The sequence below is a fragment of the Fundulus heteroclitus genome, unplaced genomic scaffold, assembly GCF_011125445.2.
Source record: "Fundulus heteroclitus isolate FHET01 unplaced genomic scaffold, MU-UCD_Fhet_4.1 scaffold_66, whole genome shotgun sequence".
In the NCBI taxonomy this organism is placed as follows: domain Eukaryota; kingdom Metazoa; phylum Chordata; class Actinopteri; order Cyprinodontiformes; family Fundulidae; genus Fundulus; species Fundulus heteroclitus.
The window spans coordinates 1,209,932-1,223,643 of NW_023397099.1; the positions used below are offsets into that span (position 1 = coordinate 1,209,932).

Sequence of the window (13,712 nt, forward strand, 5' to 3'; positions counted from 1 at the left end):
CTGTAGATAAACATGAGAAACAGCTGAAACATAACCTATTGGAACACATAAACGTATAATTATAACACAACATAGACCATCTCAATATAAACAGTATGGTCTCATCTTTTGTCGATTTTTAAAAAATCTCAACATTTAAAAAATCTCAATATTTTCCCCAGGCTAGCTACACACTCTTTCATGAGGAGTGAATGCTGTAAGTCAATGACTTGATGCAGTCAGCTGGGTTTTCTTAGACAACCTTTTAACCAATTTAAATAATAGGTGGAACTTGACTGTGTTGTTTGACAACTATGATCAATTTACATTTATTTACTTGACTCGGAATTTGTCAGTAAAATTTGACTGAATTGACTGTAAAGTGCCTTGAGACGACATGTGTTGTGAATCGGTGAAATGAATAAACTTAATTGAAGATCTCAATACTCATTAAAATGCTCTTTCTGTATAAAGGTCAAAGAGCCCTTTGCTCCCAAAAATTCACAGATTATCAGCTTAGTTATTGGCAGACAGACATGATTGTTCTCATGACCTTTGCTTTGACCGACAGAACTAATAGTCCAAGGAGACAAGGGAAGCATAGAGCACATGAGGAAATGAAGTAGAGTGCTGCACAAAATCCATCTATTCCACATTATTTAACATGGAGACCCAGTGCATTGTTTATGAAACAACCTAAGGACACACCGCTGACGAGGTGCTTCTGTAAATCCGCTAAACTGCCATTGTGTGTGTGAAAACCATTTCCACCTGTTGTGAGCGAGATGAGCTGTGGCTGGCAGTGCAAGGCAGCTGTGCCCCTAATAACCTCTGACATTGACCCCTGCTTTACCACCCTTTTTACCAATCCAAACAGGGCAAAGATCATCTTGCTGACCAGCCTCTCCTCGAATGCTGAGACTAACTGATCATCTGGCGTGGCTTTTACACACAGAGGGAGAGCGCAGTCAGCCAGAGGAACATGATCTGGTCAGGGAGAACGCTGCTTATGTTTGGCATGTCAGGCCTTCCTTTAGATGCCCCTCTAAGCCTCGCTCTGTCTATTTACATCACACAGGGCCAGAACCTCTTTCCTTTTACTGCCTCTGTGCTGCTGAGCCGACTCTCTGCCAAAAGCTCTACTGAACGCATAAAATAACAGCTGAAGGGAATTCTGGTTCCCACTATCACCAGCTGGAGCCCCTAATATTGTCGGTAGACCTGCGGTGGTTGTTGATATTATTTGACTGGCAACAATGTGGCATTCTCCTACAAACCCCAGAGATCATTAGTGCGGCTTAATGAGGGAGCCAATGTGTTGCAGGAAGTGGCGGAAGTCTCTAAAAGTCAGTGAAAACAGTGAGTAGAGCTCAATGGACATTGCTCGGATTAAACTGGGTGGTTGAATCATGACATTTTCAGGCATCTGAGAAGTATAAGTCACAGCGACTCAGTGTTAAATACCAAGTAGACAAGCATGTCCTTTCAGATCTCTGTGAGGTACACTCATTGTTCTAAATGTATTAACTTGCTTTTTAAACGGTGATTGTAACTGAAGTCATGGTCTCATTGTAAGTAAGCAAATGTTTATAAAATGTCTCAATTCCTGTCATCCAAGTCTGTTGGAAAAGCCCTATTTCGTTGCTCTCATCGTGCAATTTCATTTGGTGAAGTAGGTCTAAAGCAGGGACCTTCAATTCGTCAAGGCCCGGCGTCCTGCCCCTTTTTATGTGCCTCTGCTCCAACACAAGTGAGTCAAATAATCAGGTCATCAGAAGGAATCTGGTCAACTTGACTGTGTGCTGAGGAGATAATTTGGCCATTTGATTAAGGTGTGTTGGACCAGGGACACATCTAAAAGTTCCAGGACACCAGACCTCCAGGACTATAATTGAAAATCCCTGGTATAAAGCGTTGTGAGTACGATAGTAACACTCTGCATTGATGTTTGAGACTCTTATTTTGAATTTGGAGATGAAGTTGGCATGTTGTGCTGACAGAGGCAACAAATCAAAGATTCTTGTCTGTCTGGCGAACAACATAGCCAAGAAGCACATTGATTAGATTACCACAACAGTTTAGCCGTTATCTACTAATATTGCTAAAGTTAGCTTCACCTTCAGAGCTTCCCTAACTAAAGGGCAATAATCGCAGAGCTTTTTATCGGATGGAATGCGTTTGAGCATTTCTGGTTCAAAATCTGAAATACTGTACCTCTACATGGAATGAGAATTCTTTAAAACAGAGTTTGAGTTTTATGAAACTTATCTTGTGTTTCAGAAAACACAAAAAGTGTATTTTAATTTTTTTTGGCATTAATAAAATAGGACTAGCCAAAACTGAGCTGGGTTATCCTACAGTAAATACACATTATTTCAAACACTATTATTTGTGAAACCTTTAGTCTGTGTGTGAAACAAACATGCAGAATTGTACGTATTTGTTTTAGTTAACTTAGTCTGAGTTTTTTTTTTAATAAAATATTGACAAAATCTCATCTTGTTTTTATCGCTCCATGATTGTATTTCATCTCACCTTGTAAGCTGGATGCATTGTTACACGGCTGTGTTTGTTGGTAACAGGTTGCATGAAAGCTCTTATTCAATTTCATCAAAACTAAATGGTGACTTTTCTCTATTGTTACGCCTATACTGGAAGTCAATGAGTATTTCGGACGCTGACAACCCCGATATCGACACTAAATGGATTAACAGAACCACTTAGAGAATGAACGGCAGAAAAACCAACCTGGACTGCATCTCTTGTGTTTTGAGGCTGCAGGTGGACGGCGCAGTGCTGCTGGTCTGCTGGCTGAGTTCCACCAGGGACTGGTAGTACTGCTGCTGTTGCTGCTGCTGCTGCTTGTAGCGTGAGAGGATGAAGAAGAGGCCCAGGATGCTCTTTAGGTTGCCATTCCTGATCTCTGGAAGAACAAAGTGGGTGGAGGCAGTGACCGGCTGTGACATTTATTCCACAAAACCCTTTGGTTAACGAGTTTGTCTTGGATCCATGTACTGCTGCAGGGCAAAGGGTTTTTTACGGCTGACGACAGCCAAGACACGTTCATTGAATCTGCAAGGGAAAGTGGTGCAGCAGTTTGTTTTTCATTTGTCTATGACTGAAGTGGTGTCCTGTGACACTTAAGATAAATATTTTCCATCCTCTGTATTGTGTCTTTCAAACACCATGAAACAAGCATGTGCTGACTTTTGCAAAAGTCCTCTGGGGATGGAGCTTTAGAGCAGCTGTTGTGCAGCTAATATAGGAATGAACTGTAAAGGAACTATTATCCACGAGCATTATCTGCTGTAGATCTCTGTGAAACGAAGGAAAAATCATGCTCATAATTTGGTTAGTGAGTCTTAATTGGTAAAAAGAATAGATTCTCTTCAACTAGTTCAAATGCTGTGCAAAAGTATGCACACCCCTTGAAGTTTTCCCAAATTTTTTTCCTTAATTTATTAACCAACTTTAACATATTTTTACAGACGATTTATATGTGACAGACCAGTATTGTGCATTATGGTGACGTGGCGGTGAAACAATACATTATTTATAACAATTCTTATATCAATAAAGCTTTGCAAAGCAGGCATGCATTTGTATTCAGTCCCTGTTATCAAATCTAGTGCCTCCAGAGGCCCCCAATAGATGTATGAGACTCTCTGGAGGAGCAGCAGTGATCTGCAGCTATGGTGGAAACATCTGTTACCAGGAAGTCCAATAGCAGCGGACCAGGCTTCACAAATATCGTCATTTTTTTAAAGAGCTTTTTTTTTCACAATGGAAAAAACAAGAATCCCATACCAGATTTGTGGCAAACCATGTAGGGGACACAGCAAATGTAGAAATTTGTAAATTTGTTTTGCTAAAGGCTATGTTCAGCTAAAAACAAACACTGTTAGAGAATGCGAAATGTCTGAGATTGGGGTGGGGGCCCACCTTCCAGCAAGACCGTAATCCTAAACAGAGAGACAATGAAGTGGTTAGGATAAAGCATTTTGTGTGTGAATGCAAAGGCTAAGCTTTAATCCAACGGAGAATCTGTGGCAACACTTGGAAATTGATGTCCACAGATGCTTTTCATTCAGGCTGGCAGAGCAATGGGATTTCAATCTATGTGCAAAGTCTCCCTGATGTATTTTGGAAGCTTTCAAGACAGGTGATTATTTAAAGAATAGAGTCAGAGTGCATGTTTTTAATTGAATAAAAAGCAAAAAAGTGAATGATTAATTCTTCAAAAACAACCTTTTTTTTAATTATTATTCTTAAAACATTTTTTCACATGTTATCATCATGTTTTAACAAGGTTTTGAACAAATTAACATAAAATTAGTTGAATTTATTACCAGCACCATATAAAACAGATCAGATTAGGTGAATATATGACAATTTACTAACTTCCGAGCGCGCAGTGAGACAACACGCGCGCGCTCAAAACCAGTCTCGCGCGCGCTCAGTTCCTTCTCTGCTCGCGCGCTCAACCTGCTCATTTCATGCTCAACACCAGCTGTGCTGTGCGCTCGCTTGGCCGTTTTTCCGCGAGCGTGAAACGAGAAGAGTTTTTCAGAGTTGAGCAACCAGAAGGCACAAATAACGCTCCATTATATAATCAGGGAAAAGTAGGCGGCGGCAAGAGCTGCTATAGACGGCGATTTGCCGCCGTTGACCAGCTACTTTTGACTGCCCTGATACACACATATATATATATATATATATATATATATATATATATATATATATATATATATATATATATATATATATATATATATATATACACATACCTTTGACCATACGTAATCTGATTCTGATCGTTCTTTCTGTAATTTGTCTTTCTAAAATGCTTTTACTCCTTTTGAGAATGAAAGAAAAAACATAACTGTGGCCTGAGTACTCATTTTTAAAATGCCCTTCAGACCACAGTGAGAGATGGCACACTCAGGTAGGACGAAAATGGCAACGACTGACGCAGGAGCCTTTGTTCTCTTGTTTAATCGGCTGAGGCACACATACTTCTCAGCCATGTATGGCGTGGACTGTTGAGACTGTGAAAGTTAGAGAAGATTAATCTCTCGGGATTGTTTTCCATTTTATAACAGCCAGAGGCCATAATTCATGCTGGGGCTTTGAGAGAATCTCAACAGAGGTTTTCTATTTGGAGTGTTAGAGAAAGACAGTGTTAGAGATTTGAGCTGCTGGTGATAGAAACTTTTGGAAACTGATAAATAACTCTCTTTGATAAATGTTAAGAAAAAAAAATCCAAGCTGAGAGAAGCTGCTCATGTGCTCAATAGTTATACTCATTGGAAGTTTCAAGAGGGGGTTTCTCAATTTTACCAAACTGCAGCATCAGCCCTGATGTGTAACACCCTTTGGTTGAAATAAGGCTTTATTATAGTATTTTGAAAATATTCTTCCCTTTATTCCTAATATGTCTACTTTAACATAACTTATGAATAAGAGCAAATACTGTTATAACACAGCCCTAGTTTTGAACAACTTTTCTTCTTTATACCTTTTTTAACGAATTCAGAATAAAAAAGTTGATCGCATGGGATAGCTGTATCGGTGGGTAAAACAGAAACAGCTATTTCAACGGTCAGGTATGTTTGTTTTTTAGAGAAGCTTTTTTACAGGGTGTTTGAGTGATTGATGTATATTTCTTTCTTATTGCATTTTATAATTTTTTCTACAAGTACAAAATGATTGCGGAGATGGTAAAACATCTACTAAGCAAGACAAGGTTAAAGCACTGAAGGATAACTAAGATCTGATCGATATTACCATAAATTTAAAAGTTGAGGTGTTTGGATCCACATGGATGCTATATACTTTCTCTTCCCTTGTTCCTTTTTTTAGATAGTCGTCACTTTTTGTGGTTTTAGTGTTGTTACATGCAATACCATTTTCTTCCTCTAGAGGGGGATCAATGTGTCACCACGAGACCAAGAGTCTATCTGAATGCTTAAAAGGGTTGTCATTTCTTTTTCTTTGTTTTTTTAGACACCTGTTGCAAAGCTAGAGAACAAAAATAATAATATTGGTAGTTTACTCCAATTCATTCATACAATGTGGTATGCAATTGTAGATTTATTGGTGTTTTATAAACTCTGTTTAACCCTTTTTAATAATTTTTTAACTATAGATGATTTATTTGCAGTGGTTTTGTAACAAAGCCGGGGAGTGACAAAGGTTCAATGTGACAAAGTGTATACTGTACTTCAATGGCCTATACAATTAATCAAATTAAGGGCCTTTGGGAGCAGGTAAATAAGAGATTGTCCTTTTGAATGCGCATCCAGCAAAGCTGCAGCAACTGCTTATATGTAAGATTCTATCATGTCAATGTGAACCTAAACCTTTAAAGGGTGTTTCTGACACCTTGGTGAATTTTTGTAGGAAGTATGTTGGTTCTGGGGGCAAAAGGATGTCCAACCCTGTACCAGCAAGGTCTACCTAATAAGGTGTTTGGCAAGTTCAAGCTGACCTCTACATTACTCCCCTTATCTTAACGTCTTTGTAACTCGATGAGCCTACACAGGCGAGTGTTTAAGGTTGCAGATGAAATTCGACACACCCACTGAGATCAAGCGGGAGAGATTTTACAGTGGCGAGCAGGTCACGTTATAGGTTGTCCACAAGTTAACAAACTATTAAGACCCTGTTGTGCTCAGATCATAGCCCCCGAGAGCAGACACTTAAAAAGATTTACGATCTACAGTTAAGATCCTTGAATTTCCTCATTATGAACTGCAAGAACTGGGGGGTCACACCTGTGTTTAAGGCTAGAAGTGGATGACTAAACTTCCTGCACATAATTATCACATTCAGGCAGTAAAACATTTTATTAGCTCACTTTGATTTTGTGTGTGTCTGTGTGTATGTGTGTGTGCAAAGTATCAGAGTGAGTTTAAATGTTAATAGTTTTTTCTTTGTAGAGCGACAATAAACATAGAAAATTTCATGCTTAATCATCCGTTATATGATGAAAGTGCAGAATAATAAAAGGACAAATAAAAAACATGATCAAAATGTCTAAGGTATTCATGTCACCTAAAGCTACGCATATATAATTTTAGGCATTTTTATAATAGCCCAGAATGGACTACGACGTGTTGTCCTCTTTAGTAAAAAGCTCAGTAAACCAAATGACAAAGCATCTTAGACTCCTCATTGCTTTTGCATGAAAAAAGGCTTTTATTTGATTTTTATTATGACCCATAACCTCCCTCAGTGGAAACGTCGGTCAGGAAACTGTAAAGCGCTTCAGCGAGATGACTTTTTTGCTGGAACTTTGGTTTACAGTCTCCCACGAGAGAAACGCAGGCAGCCTTTCCAAAGAAGTTATTGCCATAAGTAGGCACTGGGTTCCTGTGTGCACATCAAACGCTCGGCTTTATTTAATTCCCTTGCCTTGTAAAAACATAAAGAATGCATATGCCAGGAAAGCCCCAGTAGATTCAATTAGACGTGTGAGTACGGGCAGGGCTGTGCCACAAACAGAGCAGAGCACACGCAGTAAGAGAGGACGAGACAGTGAAGGCTCTAATGAAATGCATCAGCGACAGCAATGAGCGACGTAACCCAATAGCCCATATATCTAGAGACCCACTTTGAAATTCCAAGCTTAGCGAGTCACTTTGCTGTTTTTAGAGCTGTAGTTTGAGGGGGGTGGGGGGGGGGCAGAATTTAGAGCTGCTGGTCAGTGTGTCAGGCTATTTCTGCATTTTGAGGGGTCAAGGCCGTATTAATTTCTTGTTGTAGCTATAAAGGAAAAAGGTACAGTGGAAAAATGAACATGAGTCCTCTATTACAGCCGAAGACATTTCACTCTAATACCTGAACAGTTCTATGATTACGAAAACACACTAACAGTCATTAAGTTTAAATATTGTTTATGTTGACAGACTGGCATTAATACAGAACACATATACGTTATACATTATTTTGAAGAAACATACTTTTTTACTGCATGCCTGGTTACCATAGTGGCAATATTGCAACAACTATTAGGCATCCAAGTCAGGAGGTGCTAGGTCAGCTTCTGCATAGTTTTAAGTATTTAGATAAAACATCCTGATATCTGTCATGATTTTGTTTAACATCTTATACATAGAAAATAACTATTTGGGTTTCTGCATGCAAGCATATGCTAAACTGGAAAAAAGATTGTCGATTTGGATATAGTGCATTTAAAAGCTATAAAGGTATTTATCAAGTATGCAAACTGGTAAAATTAGGCATAATTGAGCATAACTCTGATCACTAGAGGGCAGCAAAGTGCTCCCGATACAAACCAAGGTATGTCCAGAACATGCATATACAGACTTTAGTGAGGCAGATACCCCACCTTTGCTGTGTTAAGACCAGGGGAGGTCTGAGGGAAACTTCCATCAACAGTTTACAAGGGTTTAAAACAGAAAACCAATGATGTAATGTCACTACAATGCTGCAATATAGGGATGAATCCAAATGTTCTAATACGAGATACATTGACATGAAAAGGCCAAGCTAAAGGTGCTGCAATAATGCATTGTATTTGCTATCTATCAACATGAGATTTGATGAAATAATTGTGATCTATTAATGAGAGCCCCAAATGTGAAGGTGAAAGCTGTGGTGTTGTAAATATGTCAGGGACTCTTATTTTGAAGGGAGTGGTTCTTTAAGTCCCTCCTGTTTTTAGGCTAGCTTAAAACATTCTGTTACCGAAGTGTGAAAAAAGCCCCCAATACTTTAAAATCATTGATGCAGAAGTCTTTTTGGTACCTTGTATAAAACGTAATGGTGGCTTAGTGACACGATAAGAATAATTGTCCTTAGCAAAACGTAATTTATTCAAGTGTACTACGAGTATACTTATTTCCTACTTAAAATGAGGCAGTGTACTTAAAGTTAACTTTTTATAAACTATATTTTACGTGCTTAACAATAGTATGGTAACGTATATTTGACTGATACATATAAGTGTAAACAAAAGTCTAAGACTAAGAATATTAATATGACTTAAGCTTATATTTATACTTAAGTATACTTAAAGGAGCAATAAGCGACTTTTCACCACTAGGTGAAGCATAAGCACTGTCTGCAAAACAAGATGTGTATCAAGCCAGGCCTCTCTATCTCCACTCCAGCACTTGGGAGCCATTTCTCCTTCTCACCCATTGGCTCATATGAGCCTATTTGCAAAGGATAAAAACACACCAGAACAACATCACCTTTCAAAGGAACATGTCTAGTGAAGAAGCAAGTAACAGAACTTGTATTATGTATTATATTAAGTATTATGCTGTTAGCAAGCGAAGAGTTTGATTCGACGTGCGTGCTCTCCACCATTTTGTGCCTGGTGGTTGCATTTTATGGGCAGGGAGTGGGTAAGCCCTGAGTGGCGGTTGTTCAGATGCGTACGTGCACGGCCGGTCCGGCTATGTAAACAAGAGACTGGAGAAAAACACAAAGAGGTGGTGTGTGATGTTTAACCATAGTCCATCTAAAAAGATATCTTTTAGTTCTTCACAAAACATTTTCTTTAGTTCTTTCTATCTAAAATAATGAAATTTTGCTTATTGCTCTTAAAGTATGCGGTAGCTAAATATAAGCTTAAGTCTCAGTATTAATGTTCTTAGTACATGAGACCTGAGTCCCAGATATTAAGTCAGAGTCAAGCCTTGATTCTTTCCAGCACAAGTCTAAGGCATTTGTTTTTCTCAATGAAATGCATTTTTTCCTCTCTGCTTTCCTTACACCATGTTCTAAAAACATGTCGTGATAGCCTTCTTTTTCATTTCAATAACTGTAAATTAATCATTTTAACTGGTGTAACTAGGCAGCATTATTTCAGGGAACGCTGAATGCAGCTGGTCTGTTCGGTGCCCTAAAGACATAATGTACATAAAGCCTGATGGCATTTTATGTACTGTACAAAAAACACAAGATAAAAAAACAAAAACAAATGGACTTTCTTTGAAGACAATATGATACAGTCTGAGTCCAACTGCGAGAAAGAAAATCTGATTTAGTTAGATTTTTTTTAAACTTAAGCCTACACTTAACATTTATATTGTGTAATGATCAACACAATTAATGTGGACCACTTTGCTGTACCTTTACACTGCTGTTTGGGTCAGTGTGATATACTATGGAAATGGACTTAAACCAGTTTTCTGCAGAAATAACGTACTTTGAACGCATGTAAAACTAAACACAATGGATTAGGTTGGTGAGGGAAGAGAATTCCCAAGCCAAGTGATATGTCTGACAACACACACTGGTTTCCCGGTTGTATTTAGTTTAAAGATTTAAAAAGGCACAAAATCTTCAATTGTTTCCTCTTACCTTCTGCTGAGAGCCCTTGGACATTCACTCCTCTGGCGTCCAAGAAACTGAGACAGGCGTCCACATTCTCGATCTGGAAAGAAGATGGCAAAAAGTCAGCATAAAAGACTAACGCAGAGAGAATGCCATGGCACTTAACATTCATTGAGCCAAAATGTCTTGAGGCACAGGGCTGAGAGGAAGGGGCAGATCAGCAATATTACCCATAAAGAACATCATTGTGTGGTTACTACAGACCCCCGCAAAACCTTGGGACCCGGCTGCATGACATACTGACCGCAGTGTTACCACCTACACAACCACGTGCTGATCATGGATGCACAACATCATTTAGTAGTAGAAATGTGTACAGATATCTCTACACAGACACCCAGATTGAGTAAACAGAGGAAACAGCCTATGGTCGGTGTCAGACTTTTTACAATATTTTGCAACATTTAGCCAGCTTTCTGTAAACTACAATTGATTCTATATAGCATCCCAGTGGTTACAGATATTGGGTGGAGGTTGCCTTGGGTGACAGCGACTAGCAGGCGGCTTCATCGTCGCTGCGGCCAGCAGCCAGCACCAACCCACAGGAGGTCTTTTATGACGAGGTTGAAGGTCATGCCGCTCTGTTTCAGCACAGCGTGTTAGGGGCACAACAATGACAGGGCTGGACAACTCAGCAAGACATCCAGAAGGCAATGATGATTCATGAGCTTGAACTCTTCCTTCCAACTCTCCCACTCCCTCCCTCTCTGCTTTGTATTGTTTGCTCAGTGAACAGAACTATTTTCAATAATTAGACTGAGTCCGATTAAAACCTAGATACTGAGTCATAGCTGCATACATAACTTGCTTCTCACTGATTGTCCAACTCTATTTTATTCTGCTGCCTAATAATATAGCATTTTTGCTCTGGTATATACAGTAAATTTTATAAAAGAGTGACAAGTAAGGATGGAGATCTCCTTAAGTTTGATATGCTCATTAACTGTTTAAACAGGGAATAATTCAATATAATAATATGAATAATTTGAAATGAACCTGGTTAGGATAGTTCTACTTACCTTTTTATGTTGCCCTTAAAATGTGATCACTGTGAGCAAAGTGGAGCCAACGTGAAATTTCTTTTAGTTAGGCTATTCAGATCTCTTTTTAACATATAACCGACTCTATTTATTAACACTAGTTTGAGTACAAATATCATCCAGATAAAATTATATCTTTATGTACACTCCTGTCTTTTGTTAAATGTGTTAAATTAAAAAAAGTTACATTTTCTTTTTTTTTGGTTTAAGATACATTATACAACATGCACCCAGGTCTACACACCTACACATCCAGAACTATGGATTCTGAATTCAAACAATTCTGCAAAGAACAGTAGGTCAACAATCCATCACAGTGATGTAAAAGACTCAGTGGCACTTATTGCAATTGTTTGATTGCACTTGTTGCTGCCAATGGTGGCATAACCAGTTAAGTTTAGGGTGAAAGTTACTTTTCACCAGGTTGGCTTGGAAAGCACTTTGCCTTAAAGCCATAGTTGGTAATGTTGAATAGCTAGCAAGATTTGAAAGTGCCCCCCCCCCCAACAAAAAATATATAAATAAATAAATAAAAGGAGCAGAAGGGGGTATGGGCTGGAAAAGCCATAATGGCAGTGACTGGTTAGAGTTTTTATAGGCCTGCAGCTCTCACAGTGATCAACATTTTTTAACCTCCTTTTTCTGAATACATAATGTATTAACTACTGTCAGTACAACAAAGTGTCTCAGAACAGGATTATCAACTTTAACTTTAAAGAATTAAACTATGATTTGAAAACTGTCTTTTGTTTTTACATCTGCCTGATACTTAAATTACTTTGATAAACTAAAACATCTAAATCTGACAACACAAACAAAAAAGAGAAATCAACAAGGGCAGAGTTTTCATAGCACTACATATGTTTAAAGACGACCGCAATGGTGAGTCACATTTTAGATTTTTTTATGTTTAAAAAATCCTCCTAAACGCACCATCCCCAACATTGCATGCATGGCAGTAGAAGTATCATGCTATGTGGGTTCTTTTTTTTATATGAAAAAAACCTGAATCTGAAGTTTTTGCAAAAACGAAGTTTCACTTTCTAAAAGGGCATCACTGGTGGAAATTATCCAAAAGACCTGTAGCTCTTACTGGAGTTAAAGGTGGTTCTGAAAAGTACTGACTTTATTACCACAAAAGTTTTAAGGAATTTCAAAGGCTTGTGTAACTTTTTTTTTTCATTCACATCACTGTTGTGCACTACGTTGCGTTAGTTAGTGGTTTCAACATGTGAAATCACAAGGACTCAAACTGTATGTGGCTAATTAAATTGGATCAATTTAACATCAATCAATACCCAATTAAATTTGTCTGTCTGTCTTGCCTTTTCAAAAGCATAGAAAGATGCTGCTTGAACAAAATAACCCTCCAACATCCCTTTAATACACATTTACCCCTGTGGCATTGTTATCCCACTCTTCCCACTGAGCAACAGTGGGAAAAATAGTTGTCTTCAAAACCAAAGGTTGTGGGTTGGATTCAAGCTCCCTCCAGCCACAAGTCATTTTCCCCCTCGGAATGGCACTTAACCTCAAGATGCCTAATGATCTGCGTATTGGTGCACATTTACGAACTCTGTTTGGGGAATCTGACTAGTCTAAACTGCACTGAGTGATCAGAATGAATAGAAAAGTGTTGTATAAATTCAGTCTAATTGCTATTTTCCTCCTGGTAAGTTTGGGTGTGAAGAAAAATTGCTCAGCATGAGTGCCTCAGCTCTCCCAAATCATACATACTGCACATGTCCTGCCACTACAGAATCAACATTACAAATTTAATTTCCAGACAGGAATACGTAACATGAAAAACAACAACAGTACAGTGACATCAGAGAAAAAGTGACCATATTTACACAGTGGAACACTAGCACGCGGTATTTTTGATAGATGACAGTACTTGATGTCCCTGGGATTCCACTTAATTCCATATGTGTAGATCTGCATCATCAGGAGATCTGAAACAGTTGAATAGCAGATTTGAAATGTGCGGTGCACTGTGGAAATTCTTTTAAAACAAAATGCTCAAATCTAAACTATACCTCAATTTTATGCGTATGTTTGTCTTTCAACAGGCCAAAATTTGCATCAGAATAGCCCTGATCCCAAATGATGATTTTAAGGGAAGAAAAAAAGACTCTGGATGACCTTGTTGCTTGCCATAGTGGGTACAAAACGAATATGGTTAAGGTTGAAGCTGGGCTAATGTAAACAACAAAATTATGAAAAGGTCCCATTCCCAACAACATGTTGCTATGAACTGCGTGCACTAGCAAGCCAACTAATTCACACACAAAATCACCCCCTTCCACCTCAAATCACCAC

At 38.6% G+C, this 13,712-nt stretch overlaps 1 protein-coding gene across 1 annotated transcript in view; it reads right to left on the reverse strand.

Annotated features, from left to right (window-relative positions):
* Positions 1–1,267: 1,267 nt before the first annotated feature.
* Positions 1,268–13,712, reverse strand: part of LOC118561537 (neuron navigator 3-like) — a 145,352-nt gene continuing 132,907 nt past the window's right edge. The window contains exons 4-6 of the mRNA XM_036133681.1: positions 10,318–10,390; positions 2,728–2,902; positions 1,268–1,319 (exon numbers count right to left, since the gene is read on the reverse strand). Of these exons, the coding sequence (XP_035989574.1) occupies positions 1,268–1,319; positions 2,728–2,902; positions 10,318–10,390 (300 nt within the window). The remainder of the gene's footprint in view (positions 1,320–2,727; positions 2,903–10,317; positions 10,391–13,712) is intronic.